The following is a 16,521-nucleotide window of genomic DNA, read 5'->3' on the forward strand; positions in this document are numbered from 1 at the left end:
ATCTATGCCCCAGACCAACTCTTGTTCATGAGAGGCAGGAGGAGTATATAAGTACGTTCACGAACAGCACTGTTCACAATGCAAAAAACCTTGCCATGGTACTGATGATAGTGGAACGGAACACACACACTCAAACGTACGTGTACAGTAAACACCATACAGCATTTGTGGAAACAAACGACAACCATGACATTGACAACAGGCACAGATGAATCTCAAGAACGTGTTGAGTAATAAGTCACCAAAAATAAATTCAAAATGACCCCATGTAGGTAAAGTTGAAAACCTGGTAAAACCAAGTAACATATTGTTTGGAGAATAAACGTAAGTAGTACAAGTAAGAAGAAAGCAAAGAACGATGAGCACAAAATTCAAGAGTGGCCACTCAGGCAGTTAAAGAAAGGGATGGGGTCAGTGGAGCCATGTCGGGGGGTCAGTGGAGCCATGACGGAGGGTCAGTGAGGGCGCAAGGACTCCCCCACGCTGCAGGCCGGTGGGACCAGCAGGCCGCTGAGTGCCCGAGGAGGGAGAAGGCGCGAGAGGAGAGGATGTTGCAGTTGCACAGAATGACTTTCCGCCTTTATTTTTGCCATGGGCTGAAGTTGCCAAAATCATAACATGTAAAGCAGAACCATTTGACGACAGGGTAAGTTGTAAACTGGACAGAATTTATCAACAGAAATTCAGAATAATGTATTTTAGAATCTGCATCAAATTGTGAAAAATAAAATAATAATATAAATAATAACTAACAATGAGATAAATAAAAAGCCTACCTTATTTGAGAGGGGACAAAGATGTCATTTCATCATTATAATAGTAAAAATATGGAAATAACTAAGTTACAATTACTATAGTACTGGTTAAGTAAAATAGAATACATCCATACTATGGCATATTATTACATAGTTACAAAAATTTAAACAGACCAGGACTGGAAAAACGGATCAAGAGAACAGAAAAGAGTTGTTAACAGATACTATTTAGTACAGGTTAAAGAGTCATTTTAAAACAGTAGAGAAAAATGAACTAGTCAATAAATGTTCTTGAGACAAGTGGTGGCCCATCATATCTAGAACCAATAACAAATACTTTAAATCCAGATGGATTAAAACACTAAAACAACATTTAGAAATTGGTGAATACGTACTATGAATTTGATATAAGGGAAACCTTCTTCAAAACACATAAAGGGGGACGCCTGGGTGGCTCAGTCGGTTAAGCCACTGCCTTTGGCTCAGGTCATGATCCCAGGATCCTGGGATCAAGTCCAGTATCAATATCGGGTTCCTTGCTCGGCAGGGAGCCTGCTTCTCTGCCTGCTTGTGCACGCTCTCATGCTCTCTCTCTCTGACAAATAAATAAAATCTTTAAATAAATAAAATAAAACACACAAAGGGCCACCAAGGTGGCCCAGTTTGTTGGGCATCCAACTTTTGATTTTGGCTTGGGTCATGATCTCAGGGTCCTGGGATTGAGCCCAGAGTTGGGCTCCCCATTTAGCCGAGTGTCTGCTTGAGCAGTCTCTCCCTCTGCCCCCCTGCCCTGCCGCTTGCACACATGTGCACGTGCTCTCTCTCTAAAACGAAACAAAACACACACACACACACATATGGTATTTGTCTTTCTCAACTTATTTCCCTTTCTCTACTTATTTCACCTCTAGGGTATAATTTGTTGTTGTTACAAATGACCAGATCTCTTCTTCATGACTATACATGTGTATATCTATGTGTATATATATGCACAAACACACAAAAATACATACACACGCAATGGAATATATACGTATATATATATGCAATGGAATATTACTCACATATATATGAATATATATACACACACATCACATCTTCTTTACCATCCATTTATTGACAGACCCGTGGGTTGTCCAGTATCTTGAACATTGTAAATAATACTGCAGTAAACATAGGGGTGCAAGTGTCCTTTTGAATTACTGTTTTTATCCTCTTTGGGTAAATACTAGTAGTGGGATTACTGGATCATAGGGTATTTCTATTTGTAATTTTTTGAGGAACCTCCATGTTGTTTTCCAGTGGCTGCACCAATTTACATTCTCACCAACAGTGCACACAGATTCCTTTTTCTCCACATCCTTGCCAACACTTGTTATTTCTTGTCCTTTTTATTCTAGCCAATCTGACAGGTGTGAAGTGGTATCTCGTTGTGATTTCCATTTGCATTTCTCTGATGGTTACTGATATTGAGCATCTTTTCATGTGTCTGTTGGCCATCTGTTTGTCTTCTTTGGAAAGTTATACCAAAAAAAAGACAAATACCATATGATTTAACTCATATGTGGAATCTAAGAATTGAAACAAAGGAACAAACAAAGAAACAAAGACAAACAAACAATAAAACAGACTCTTAAATACAGAGAACAAACCGGTGGCTTCCAGGGGGAGGTGGGGAGGGAGATGGAATAGATAAAGGGAATTAAGAGGTACAAACAGGAAATAGAGTCAATACAACTGCAATAATGTTGTCCGGTGACAGATGGTGACTACACTTATCACGGTGAGCACTACTGGGTAGTGTACTGAATTGCTGGATCATTATGTTGCACACTTGAAACTTATGTAACAGTGTATGTTAATTATACTGCAATATAAAATAAACTTAACAAAATATAAAAAACAAAAGCTCTGGAAGGAAATAATAATACGCATGACTACATAAAACCTCTACAAAAGCAAGAAAACAAAAATCTTCTATAAAGAAATCTGAAAAACAGCCCCTAGCCTAGAAGGTGATATTTGCAACATAAGTCACAGAAAGGATTAGTAAGTGGAAATTAGTAATGGAGAACCCTCACTAAAACAGAGTCTGGAGTCTCCCCAGGGGAGCTCTCACGCCCTACCACTCCAGTCGGTTGCAGGTGCAGCAGGAAGAGCCGGAGCTGACCTTGCCTGAGCACATTACTCTACCATTTAGGTGGGGGAAGAGTAGCTTTCCTTATCCCCCTCCCCTCCAGCAACAGCTCAGCCAATGAGAAGCCTCTACACTTGGAACTCTCAGTTTACCCCAGTGGACGTTTAGCTTATAACAGCCTTCCCAACTATCCATTTTCTCTTTAAAAAAAGTGTACCTCGCCCTTGTTCCTTGGATTTGCCTTGGTTTGGCCACCACTTGTTTATCCTGGATTGCAATTCTTCTATTCCCAAATAACCCCATCTTTTGCCGGTAAAATAACTGGCAGTTTTTATTCTTAAGGTTAACAACATATATAAAAACGTTCCAGTCATTTAATTTAAATAAACACAAGGCACAATCCAAAAGAAAAACAGATTAAGGATAAAAGCAGGCAATGCACAGACGAGGAAATACATGGAGATATGCAAATTATACCTACCACGCAATGCAACCTTTTCCAAGTGATAAAAATGTAAGACTTGAAAAATATCAAGTGCCAGTAAGGGTATGAGTGAATAAGTACTCTTATAAACTGCAAGCCAGTGTAAATTGGTACTGATATTTTGAGGGGCTATTTGGCAGTATTCACTAAAAAATGAAAATTTTTTAGTTATGACCCAGGGATTCCATTTCCAGGAATCCTCCCTAAAGAAACACCCACATATGTGCACAGAGCTATTCACTGAACCATCACTTGTAATAGTGAAAAATATAAAACACCAACTGTCTATCAGCAGGGAAATAAACTATAATATCCAGGCAATGTAGGAGTTAAAAAATATATAGGTAAATCTCTAGATATCGACATACACTGAAGGATTGCCGAGTGATATTGCTTTAAAAAGTTCCAGAAAAATACAGAAAATTCCAAATCCAAATAAAGTCAGTTCTCCATACTTCCAAAGGTACAGGTATGTATACAAACGCACAAAAAAAGACCTGAAGAGTAACCAACAAATTGATAATAACAGTTAACTCTGGGGAGGGAACTGTGCTAGGGTGAGGGACAGTCAAGGAGGATTTTTGACTCTATACTGTTTGAAGTTAAGAAATAAGAGTATATTCACTTATTACTTATCTAATAAAAAATAGATAAAACTTATAAAATGATACACAACTATAAATTCATATCTAATGTTATAGGCAAAGTCTCATTGGAACACAGTGAAAGGAAAAACTGGTTATGTAGAAAAGATTTTATAGCAATAGTGACATTTGAGCTGGGCCTTGCTGTTTAAATAGAATTTTGTCAAGCATCCATAACTTTGTGGAGGACGGTGGCAGATTGTATTTTCCAAAGATGACTGTACTAACACACACATCAATCTGTATGCTTTTCTTTCAATATGACATTGACACTTGTCCATAGAGGCGTGGGGGGTCTACATTCCCTCCCCTTGAACTTGGGCGAGATTTTATGATTGCGTTATGAACTGAATGGGAAGGAAGTACCACAGCACGACTTTTGAGATTTTTCAGCTTCTGCCCAGTCCTTTCTTTTACCGGATGCTCACCCTTGGAACCTAGCCACCATGCTGTGACAAAGCCCAAACTAGCCTATGTGGAGAGACCACATGAAGAGGCTCATGTGGAGAGAAACTGAGGCCTCCAGCCGATAGTGGGCACCAACTACGAGACACATGAGTGAATGCGCCTTCAGATGATTCCCATCCCCAGGCTTTGTGTTCTCGGGCTGAGGCCCAAACATACGTCATGGGGCAGAGAAAAGTCATCCCCACTGTGCCCTGTCCTAATTCCTGACCCAGAGAATCCATGAGCAGAATAAATGGTTATTTTATGCCAGAAAGTTTGAGAGCAATGTGTTACACAGCTGAAGTAACTGGAACAAAGACTTTCTAAGGAGAAGAAACTACACAAGTAACAGAACGTTGCAGAGCAACGGGAATGTTGGCAGTTCTGGGTGATGAGGTCACAAATGTTGGCGGCAACCAGGCCATGAAAAGTCTCCTATGACAGCGTGAAGAAACTAGACATCCTATTGGCGTAGAAAACTGTGGAAAGTTTTTAAGCTGGGAAGTGAAATGCATAGACCTGCACTTTAGCAAGACACCTCTGAAATTGGTGTGAAGGAAAAGCAGGAGAAAAGGCAGGCTCAAAAGTAGGAAAACTCCTCCAATCAAGATGAGTTCCAACCAAGGAACATGGTGGAATCATCCTTCACTCAATATGTTTTGTGACTCTTTTCCTCCACAGGGCTGCCTCTTAGGCTCATTTATATTCCATTTCACTTGTATTACAATGTTGGCTGGGGAAACTTATTTCCACACGAGAATGGGCCCATGGATATTCTCAGCAGCTTCATTTAAATGTGCCCAAACTTAGACACAGCCGAGATGTTCTTCAGCAGGTGAATGGGTAAATACCCTGGTATATCCCATTCGGCACTAAAAAGGAAGTGGCTATCAAGCCATGAAAGACATGGTGGAGCCTTCAATGTGCTGCTGAATAAAAGAAGTCAGTCTGAAAAGGCCACATCCTGTGTGAGCTCAGCTATAGGACTTCCTGGAAAAGGCAAAACTATGGAGACAGTTAAAGTATCAGCGGCAGCCAGGGGTTAGGAGGAAGGGAGGAACGGCAGGCAGAGCACAAGGAGTCTGGCAGGGCCGTGAACTAGTCTGTATGATACTGCAGTGGCGGATACATGTCTTCAGACACTCGTCCAAACCCACAGAACACAACAACACAAAGAATGATCCCTGATGGAAACCACGGTCTTTGGGCGATGAAAGCGTTAACGTAGGTTCACTGACTGCAACAGATGTAAGGTTGTTCTTGTCTGGAGGCAGGCGTATGTGGGGAAATTTCTGTACCTTCCACTCAATTTTACTGTGAACCTAAAACTGCTTTAAAAAATGAAGCCTATTTTTAAAATGTTGGGGGTGGGGGACTATGAGGGGACATTAGATCACAAAAAAGGTTTTCCTTACCATTCTTCTTTGAAGCTTCTGGATCTGGATCAGTTGACATAAAGTGTATTCTAAGAATATGGAGCAAGCTGTCTTGAAAATGGTAAGCACTTATAACGAATTATCCATGTGAGTAATTATACCATCCTTGTACTACAAATATCACCATAACCCACAACTCCGTGATCCGTGTTTATTGAAATATCCTCCTCATCATTCTCATGATGAGTTTTATAAGAAAATTATATAAACATGAACCCGTAAAAGAAATCTATTCTAATCGACTACAGTTTTTATTTGGATATTGGGGATCTATAGGAGGAGGAAAGCACAGCACGTGGCCTAAAGATGAGGGAGCAGATGAAACTCGAAACATAAGGAGCCACCTCTGCAGTGAGGGAAAGGTTGCCTGGCTGAATAGAAAAGCACGGATAAATGAAGGGCTGAAAGATACTAATGAGAATGTTTCATTCCCATCTTGGCAGAGGGTCCTGAGTCCTATTTTTTGAGAAAAGCAAGAGGAAGGATGTATTAAAAATCGAGTTTCTGAAGAACAGGGACAGTATGGAGTGGCTCCAGTGTGAATCAATCAGAGCCCGAGCAGCAGCCAAGCCCAGGTGGAAATGGATATGTCATTTATTGGAGGGCAGTCTGTATCATTTTATACCATACTTTCTCTAATGTTAATTATTCAAGAGGTGATTAGCCAATTTGTGGGATGCCGTACATCTTGCTTTTCACATTTTGGTCCAATGCTTGCTTATGAAAAATGTCACAATTTAAACTCTTTATCAAAGCGAAGTTAACACAAATGAAAAAAGGAACTCTAATTTTTCTGCATTTAAAACCATTCATAAGAGATTTGAGGTTTGCAGTTAATAATTTTCGACACAATGTAAAAGGAAAAAAGCAAAATAGAGGGACTAAAACCCCACTGAAACAAATGTTAATTAAGATTACAGGATCATGTGTGGGTTGAATTCATCCATGCTAGTCTCATCCCTCATTATCGAAGTTAAATTAAAGCCACTGCTGCTGTATTTCGCAAAATAAAATCTGATGAAAAGCAATTCCTGTCAATGCTGCTTATTCATGTTTCTGAGTCGCCTTTCTAATCTTTTAACCAATTTACCTGCATCCCAGAGGTTACAAACGTCTGCTGGTCCTTCTGATAGCCATTTAGTTGACGAGATAATGGAAGGAGGAATTGTCGGCAAAAGTGGCTTTGGATCATCCTCATAAAATAACATCAAGTCCTTAGAGAAAATAGGAGAGCACATGAAGGTTGAAAAAAGTAATTGATCCCAGTGCTTCAGTTTGTTATAGTAGGTGGACAATTTATAAAGCTACAGTGTGTCTATATGGGCAAACATAAACACATTTTAATTGAAAGAACCCATATATAAGTTAGCTATGCACTCGGTGTCCACTGGGTACAGGGTGGTTTTCTACCCTTGGAGATCCTCACTCCTTGATGAAGACAGCTGGTGCAGGCAAGCCATGATTCTCTTTGAGGCATTAACTGTCCCTATCAGCCCTTGAGCTATCTGGGAAGATGATTCTTCTGTTCTACTGGCAATAATAAAGCTACCCATGTGTATCTTTCATTCATATTTTAAAACTTTACCTTTTTATCATGGAGTAAAAAAACAGATGATAATCCAGCCGTGCAGGTTAAACAAATCAGTGCATGGCCAGTCTTGTTTTATCCATATACTCCCACTCCTCATCTGTTTTATTGTGGAGCAAATCCTAGATGTATCACTTATTTCAGTATATCTCTTGAAATGACAAAAACTCTTTAACAATGATTATTATTTTATACCTAGAAACTTCACAACTCTCTAATGTCATCAATTAGAAACTCATCTTTTCAATTTCTCCTAAGTGCCGTAAGTAGGTTGTTCTATAGCTTGTCTAAGAGAGGATTCAAATAAAGTACATGGTGGGATCAGTTGACATATCTTTTCACCCCCATGAACAGAGATTTGTTCCACAGTACTTTATTTAAGGTATAATTAACATAGAATGCATAAATCTTAAGTGTGGAGCTCAATGAGTTTTAACATTTTGTGTACACCTGTGTAGCCACATTTCTGTCATTCCAGAAAGTTCCTCCAGCTCGTTTCCAGCTGACACCATTCCCCTGCTACCAGTACACAGTATTGTACCTTCTACCGTAATCAAGGAGTTTGCCTGTTCTTGAGCTTCCTGTCAATGTAATCATATAGTATGTATTCTTTTGTATCTGATTCCCATGGCTTAACATGTTTGTGAGATTTATCCATATTTTATGTGTATCAGTTCCTTTTTTTTTAATAAGAAGTATTCCATTGTATGAATATACCACAATTTGTTTATCCATTTTCCTCCATATGTGCATTTGGATTGTTTCCAAATTTCAGCTGTTATGAATAAAGCTACTATGAACATTCTTATTCAAATCTTTTTATGGACAAATATACTCATTTCTCCTGGATATTTACACAGAACTAGAATGGCTAGGTCATAGGATAGGTTAGCTTTTAACTTCCTTGAAACTGCCAAACCATTTTCCAAATGATTTGCCACTTCTTTTATTTTCAATTTTCATCTTAAAATCATTGTTGATTCATATTCAGTTGTAAGAAATAGTAGAGTGATCCTGTGTATCCTTTACCCAGTTTTCCCTAAAGGTAACATCTTAAAAACTGTAGTACAATATTATCCAGGATATTGACATTGATGCAGTCAAAATAGAGGACATTCTCTTCACCATAAAGATCCTTCCTGATACTTTTTTATTACCATAGCCTGCCCCCCACCACTACTAATCTGTTCTCCATTTCTGTAATTCTGACATTTGAAGAATGTTATATAAAAGGAATCCTACAGGACATAACCTTTTGGAATTGGCTTTTTTCACCTGGCATAATTCCCAGAAATTCATCCAAGTTGTTTCATTTATTAATAACTTGTTCCTTTTTATTGCTCTGTAGTATCCATGGTATAGATGTATCACAGTTTGTTTAACCTATCAAAGGAAATCTGGATTGTTTCCAGATTTTGGTTACTATAAATAAAGTTGCTGTTAACACTATGTACAGGTTTTCATATGAAAATGAAATAAATTTTCATATCAAATAAATTTTCATATCACTGGGATGTATGCCTAAGAATGCAATTGCCAGGTTGTATGGTAGTTGCATGTTTAATTTTTAAGACACTGCCAAACTGTTTTCCAAAATTGTTACACAATTTTACATTTCCACTGGTAATATTTGAGTGATCTAATTTCTCCACATGTCTGCCAAAACTTGGTGTTGTCATTATTTTTTATTTTAGCCACTTTGATATTTCATTATGTGTTTATTTTTTTTTTTAAGATTTTAAAAATTTATTTATTGGACAGAGAGAGATCACAAGTAGGCAGAGAGGCAGGCAGAGAGAGAGGGAGAAGCAGGCTCCCTGTTGAGCAGAGAGCCCGGTGCGGGGCTTGATCCCAGGACCCTAAGATCATGACCTGAGCCGAAGGCAGAGGCTTAACCCACTGAGCCACCCAGGCACACCTATATTTCATTATGTGTTTAAAATTACATATTCTGGGCGCCTGGGTGGCTCAGTGGGCTAAAGCCTCTGCCTTCAGCTCGGGTTATGGTCTCAGGATCCTGGGATCGAGCCCCACATCGGGCTCTCTGCTCAGCGGGGAGCCTACTTTCTCCTCTCTCTCTGCCTGCCTCTCTGCCTATTTGTGATATCTGTCAAATAAATAAAATCTTGAAAAAAATTACATATTCCTAACAGGTGATAATGAACATCTTTTCATGTGCTTATCTGCCATTTTTATTTGCTGAAGTGACAGTTTTTGTCATTTGCCCATTTTCTAGTTGGATTGTTTGGTTTTTAACTGTTAGGATTTTGAGGTTTTTTTAATTTTTAAAAAAGTAGGCTCCCTGCCCAACATGGGGCCTAAACTCATGACCCTGAGATTAAGAGTCACATGCAGGACTCCGAGAAGTTTTGTTTCGCTTTTATGCTCCCGATATTAGTCCTTTGCTGAATATGTGGGTTGCAAATATTTTCTCTCAGGCTGTAACTTGTGTTTATACCCTTGTGTGATGAAGTCTAACTTTTTTTCTTTTAGGGATCATGTTTTTGGCCAGCCTTAGATCCCAAAGATTTTTCTACAGTAGTTTTAAAAAGTTTGATAGTTTTACATTTTATATTTAAGTCCATGATCCACTTGGACTCAATTTCTATGAGGTTTACATTGAGGTTCATGGTTTTGCCTATGAATGTCCAATTGTTCCAACATCATTTGTTGAAAAGGTTATCTTTCCTCCATTGAATTCCTTTGGTTCCTCTGTTAAAAATCAATTGGCCATATTGGTGTGGGTCTTTCTTGGTTTTCTATCTAGAAAAAGATAGGTATCTATCTCTCCACCCATACCACTCTCTCTTGATTATGGTAGCTATGAAATAGGCTTTAATAGGCAGCAAGATTAGTTCCACTTTATTCTTCTTTTTCAGATGGTTTTATTTATTCTAGGGCCTATGCCTTCCCATATGAATTTTATAACTTTGTTATCTCTGTATTAAAAAAACTGCTGAAATTTTGACAGGAACTCCATTAAACTTATAGAGTAATTAGGGACATCTTTATTATGACAAATCTTTTAACCCATGAACATGGTATGTTTGACTAGTCTTTAAGTTCCTTCATCAGTATTTTTATAATTATGTATTTTATAATTCTCAGCATACTGATTCTACATATGTTTTGTTACAATTATATCTAAGGATTTCATTTTGGAGCATTAACTGCAAATTGGATGTGTCTTAATTTCAGGTTCAACATGTTCACTCTTAGTACATAAAAATGTTAACTTATTTATGTATGTTGATCTTACACCCTATAACCCTACTGAATTCACGTGCTGGTTCTATGAGGGTTTTTTGTTGTCGTCCTTGTTTTTTAAGATTTATTTATTTATTTTAGAGAGAGCACAAGCCTGAGCCAAAACCAAGAATCAGATGCTCAACCAACTCAGCCAACCAGGCACCTGAAGTTTGTTTTTGTCATCTCTTTGAGATTTTCTATGCAGACTATCTCAAAACAAGGACAATTTAATTTTTTCCTCTCTATTTTCCATACCTTTTTTTTGTTGCAGTGGCTGGAACTTCCAGTGTTATGTTGAATAAGTCCTGGCCTTGTTCCTGATCTTGAAAGGAAAGCATTCACTGTTAAGAATGATGCTATTGTAGGTTTTGTGTAGGTTATCTTGATCAAACTAAGGAAATTCCTTATTTCTAGTTGCTGAGTTTTTATCATAAATGGGTGTTGAATTTTGTTAATAAATGCTCATCTGCATCAATGACAAAATCCTATGATTTTTCTTCTTTAATTTGTTGATATGATGAATTGCATCGACTGGCTTTCAAATGTTGAAATGTTAAAAATACATGGCTGGATTCGATGGGTAAAATTTTTTGAGGATTTTTGCATCTAATTTCATGAGAGATAATAGTCTATATTATATATATATACACTTTGTAGTTTCTTTTTCTGGGTTTAGTAGCAGAATAATACTTGCCTCATAAAATGAACTGGGAAGCATTCCCTCCTGTTTTCTGAAAGACCTCTGTATGAAAATAGTGTCAATTCTTATTTAAATCTTTGATAGAATTCTCCAGTAAAACCATCTGGGCCTGGAGATTTTTCAGGAGACTGATACTACAAATTCACTTAAAAAATGGTTATAGAACTATTCATGTTCTTTTTCATCATCTTTGAATTTTGGTAGTTTGTGCTTTCTGAGAAATTGTTCTAGTTCTTCAAATTGTCAAACTTATGAGCATAGAGTTGCTGGCAGTAATTCTTTATTATCCTTTTATAGCTACAGGAACTGCAGGAATATCCTATTTCATCCTGATATAGGTAACCTGGGTCTTCTCTCTTCATCAGTCTTGCTAGAAGTTTATCAGTTTTATATTTTTCAAAGAACTAGGTTTTGTTATGTCATTCACTTTCTGTTAACAGTTCTCCTGCTTTCAATTTCACTAATTTCTATTCTTTATTTTCTTTCTTCTGTTTCATGTAGGTTTATTTTGCTTTTCTTAGTTTTTTCAAAGAAACTTAAATTGTTGATTTTACACCATTTCTCTTTTCTAATACAAGCATTTAGTGCTATAAATTTCCTCCCCACAACTATTTTACCTGTGTCTCATATATTTTGATACGTTGTGCTGTCTTCTCATTCAATTCTATGCATTTTAACACTTTCTGTGAGACTTCCCCTTGACGATGAAAAATTTAGGAGTTCATTTTCCAAAAGATTTCAGGTAAGATCCTCATGAGTTTATACTGATATACCTTCAATCCAATTCAGGTCTGTGAGGTCATGACAGTCTCTTCTATCTTAAATTCATTATCTCCTTTCCCTCATGCCAAGAATCCCAGTTCTCAAGGGCACCAAAGATGATACAAAGATGATATTCATTTGATTCATTCCACATTATACTCACAATAATCTTGGGTCAAAAACACCAACATCGTAGAATAAAAACACCAACTGAATGCAATGAGCGTTTGTTTAATTTTATTTTACATTTTAAAGGATTACTTTCTTTAGTATAATATTGTTTTATAATTATGTAAAAATATTTCCAGGATTTCAATAACAAATCTGAAGCCACTGTATAATCAAAGGATCCTAGCTTCTATTTATCCTCTCCACCTTATTCCCCTTTCCCTTTATGAGTAACCTCTTCTTTATTTTTAATGTTATAGCTGATCTTTTAAATGGTACATCTTTAATATAAAGAAATGGAAAAATCCAAGAATGGACCTAAACATAAATGGGAATTTATTATGTAATAGAAACCACAATTCAAGTCAATGGGGAAAACATGGATTGTTCAGTAAGTGACATTGAGACAACTGATTATCATTTATAAAGATATAGTTTGAAAGATGAATCTTTACCACTCCCCATTCAACAAATAAATTTTTGATGGATAACATTTAAATAGATTTTTAAAATTAAAGCATAAAAGAAGTAGGACCCGTTCTTTACAAAACTAAACACTCGCTTATCACACAACCTAGCAATTGCACCCCTCGGTATTTACACAGAGGAGTTAAAAGCTTACGCAAAACCTATACACAAAACCTACACACAATTGTTCACAGTAGCTTTATTCATAATTGCCAAAAGTTGTAAGCAATCAAGATGTCTTTCAAGAGGTGAATGGGTTAATAATCTTTATATCCAGACCATGGCATATTATTCAGTTTTAAACAGAAATGAGCAGTCAAGCCATGAAGAGACATAGAGGAATCTTAAATGTACGTTACTAAATAAAAGTAGTAGTTTGAAAAGGCTACATACTGTATGATTCCAACCATATGACTTTGGAAAAGGCGAGACTAAGGAGATAGTAAAAGGAGCAGTGGTTGCCAGGGGTTAGCAGGCAGAGGAATGAACAGATGGGAGTGCAGAGGATTTTTAGTACAATGAAACTATTCTCCGTGATACTATAATGGTAGATATAGGACATTACACATTTGTTCAAAAGCCAGAGAACACACAACACCAAGAGTGAACCCTAGTGTGAACTATGGTCTTTGGATGGTAACGAGCACTGATTTAGGTTCATTGATTATAACAAATGACCACTCTGGTGTGGCTGTTAATAGTGCGAGAGGTCATATGGGGCAGAGGCAGGTGGGGGTACACATGGGGTATATGGGACAGCTTCTTGCTTTCCATTCACTTCTGCTGTGAGTCTAAAATTGACCTAAAAAATATCTTGTTAGATAAAAAACCAGGATGGGGTGGGTGCCTGGCACAGTTGGTTAAGCGTCTGACTCTTGGTGTTAAGTACCTAACTCTTGGTTTGGGCTCAGGTTCTGACCTTGGGGTCATGAGACTGAGCTGAGCACGAGCCTGCTTGAATCTCTCTCACCCTCTCTCTGTGCCTCTCTCCCGACTCTCTCTTAAATAAATAAATAAATCTTCTAAAAAAAATCAGTAAAAGCCAGGGTGATATTTAATAAAATCTTAGACTATAGAAGGTCTTTCTAACAATGACTTAAAATCTAGAAGCCATAATAATGGAAAGGAAAATTTGATTACCTTTTAACAAAAATTGAAGACTGCTTTAAGGCTGTGCTAGTGTGATTTATAATAAAAATATATTTAGGTTTTATTTACGGTTCCTGGCACAGAGCTCCGTAAGAGCACTAGGAGTATCTTTTGTTTTAATATTTGGTCTTTGATCCCCATTCCTGACACAGAGCTTCTAAATCCATTGGAATTTTCAGGGCAATCAGAGCGTCTTTTGTTCTATGAAGTGATTCTTTTTCTTTCTTTTCTTTTTTTTTTTTTTTTAATTAATTTTTTATTTTTTATAAACATATATTTTTATCCCCTGGGGTTCTTTTTTTTTTTTTTAAGATTTTATTTATTTATTTGACAGACAGAGATCACAAGTAGGCAGAGAGGCAGGTTGTGGGGGGGCAGGCTCCCTGCTGAGTAGAGAGCCTGATGTGGGGCTCGATCCCAGGAACCTGGGATCGTGACCCGAGCTGAAGGCAGAGGCTTTAACCCACTGAGCCACCCAGGCCCCCCTATGAAGTCACTCTTGATGGGCTCCTAGACAGCTTCAGGATGGGGACCGGTCATCGGAAAGACCAAGCCATGATTAGAAGCCTGGAACTTTGTCCCACATCCCATCCTCCCGGAAGGGGAGAGATACTGGAGATGGAGTAAAGGATCAATCATGCCTGTGTGATGAAGCCGCCATGAAAACTCCAAATATTTTGCGTTCAAGGTGCTTTTGGGTTGGTGAATATATGTACATGCCAGGAGGGTGACATAGACCAATTCCATGGGGATAGCAACTCTTGCGCTTGGGAAACTTCTGGGCCTTACCCTATGCATTTCTTCATCTGACAATTCATCTGCATCCTTTCTCATATCCTTTATTATATAATAAACCACAACTGTAAGTAAAAATTTTTATGAGTTCTGTGAGCTGTTCTAGCAAGTAATCAAACCCAAGGAAGGGGTGATGGGAATCCCAATTTCTAGTGGTGGGTTCGAAGTGCAGGAGACAACTCTGGGCTTGCAATAGGCGTCTGAAATGGGACGTGGGGGAAAGGGAGCTTTGGGGACTGTGCAAGCAGCCTGTGAAATCTGATGCTATCTTCAGGTAGACAGTGTCAGAAATGAGTTAAATGGCAGGACACCCAGCTGGTGTAGCAGAGAATAGCTTGGTGTGTGGAAAGCCCACATCTCTGCTGTCAGAAGTGAAGTGTGACCACAGTGTGAGAGGAAAAAAGAAACAAAGGAAGAGCAGTGTGCTCTCCTTTCACAAAGGCCTAAAAAAAAAAAAAAAAAAAAAAAAAAGCCATAAAGTAAAAAATCAAATGTAAAATTGAAAATGAATAGACAGATAAAGAAGCAGACAATGGGCTAATCACTTAATAGCCAAATAGCTCTTAGAAACTGGTAAGAAAGGGGCGTCCGGGTGGCTCAGTCAATAAGCCTCTGCCTTCAGCTCTGGTCCTGGGGTTCTGCGTCCTGGGATCGAGCCCCACATCAGGCTCCGTGCTTGGTGGGATGCCTGCTTCTCCCTCTCCCACTCCCCCTGCTTGTGTTCCCTCTCTCACTGTGTCTCTCTGTCACATAAGTAAATACAATCTTTTAAAAAGAGAAAAAGAATCTGTTAAGAAAAAGAGAAACCAGGAAAAAGTGAGCAAAGGATATGAATAGAGTTCATAATAAAAAAGAAACACAAATTCCCAATAAAAACATCAAAATTTATTCTAATCTTACCTATAATTATTGTGGGACAAAGTAAAACAAACTTTTCCCACCTCTCAGACTGACAAAAATGTACAAGATGGTAATACTTCGTTATTTGCAAAGATGAAGGGATATGCTTTTGGTGGATATAAATTGTGCAACTCTGGGGAGGGCAGTTTAGGAGGACTCTTCAAAATGAAAAATAAATGTAACCTTTTAATAACTCCACTTTTAGGACAACATCAAAATCAATGTACATAAAAGCCATTATTACAACATTGCTTTCAATAGACAAAAACATAAAAATATTCAGGGGGTGATGAAATAAATGAAGATTCATTTACGCATCAAGAATACAGCAGTTATACAGACTGATAGAGAAAGGAATTCATAATCTATAGTTTAGCAAAAAAAATTTGGGACGATATATATTCAATGATTACACTGATTACTTAAAAAGATGTCCAAGATGTATCGCTTAGTTCACAGCACACTGCAGAGCAGTACATACTGAACGGATCCCTTTAGGTTAAAGAAATGCACGGACACAGAAAATTTCCCTCCCAAATCTCAAAGAACCTAGTTAGTAATGGATGCCTCTGAAGAAGGGAATAGAAGGTGCACACGGAATTAAGAAGAAACTTTCACTCATTACCATTTCATATCGTTTGAACTTTTCCCCATAATTATCTTCCAACTCAAAAAGAATAAAAATACAAACATGAAAATAAAAAAGGACTTTTAAGCATGAGGTAATGACGCAGAAAAGAAGTAAAGGGATGCTGGGTTAGCATGATTAGAATGGGTATAATTTCCACTTCCCTAAGAGCTATGATGAGTTCAAATTTTTGCAAACATAATGAATGATA

General features: G+C 37.7%; 1 protein-coding gene across 2 annotated transcripts in view; it reads right to left on the reverse strand.

Annotated features, from left to right (window-relative positions):
- ENTHD1 (ENTH domain containing 1) overlaps nt 1-16,521 on the reverse strand; it is a 99,875-nt gene that overhangs the window by 38,229 nt on the left and 45,125 nt on the right. For both annotated transcript variants that reach the window (XM_059187033.1, XM_059187034.1), the window contains exon 5: nt 6,994-7,117. In XM_059187033.1, coding sequence (XP_059043016.1) covers nt 6,994-7,117 — 124 coding nt within the window. The remainder of the gene's footprint in view (nt 1-6,993; nt 7,118-16,521) is intronic.

Source organism: Mustela lutreola, chromosome 8 (genome assembly GCF_030435805.1).
Source record: "Mustela lutreola isolate mMusLut2 chromosome 8, mMusLut2.pri, whole genome shotgun sequence".
NCBI lineage: Eukaryota > Metazoa > Chordata > Mammalia > Carnivora > Mustelidae > Mustela > Mustela lutreola.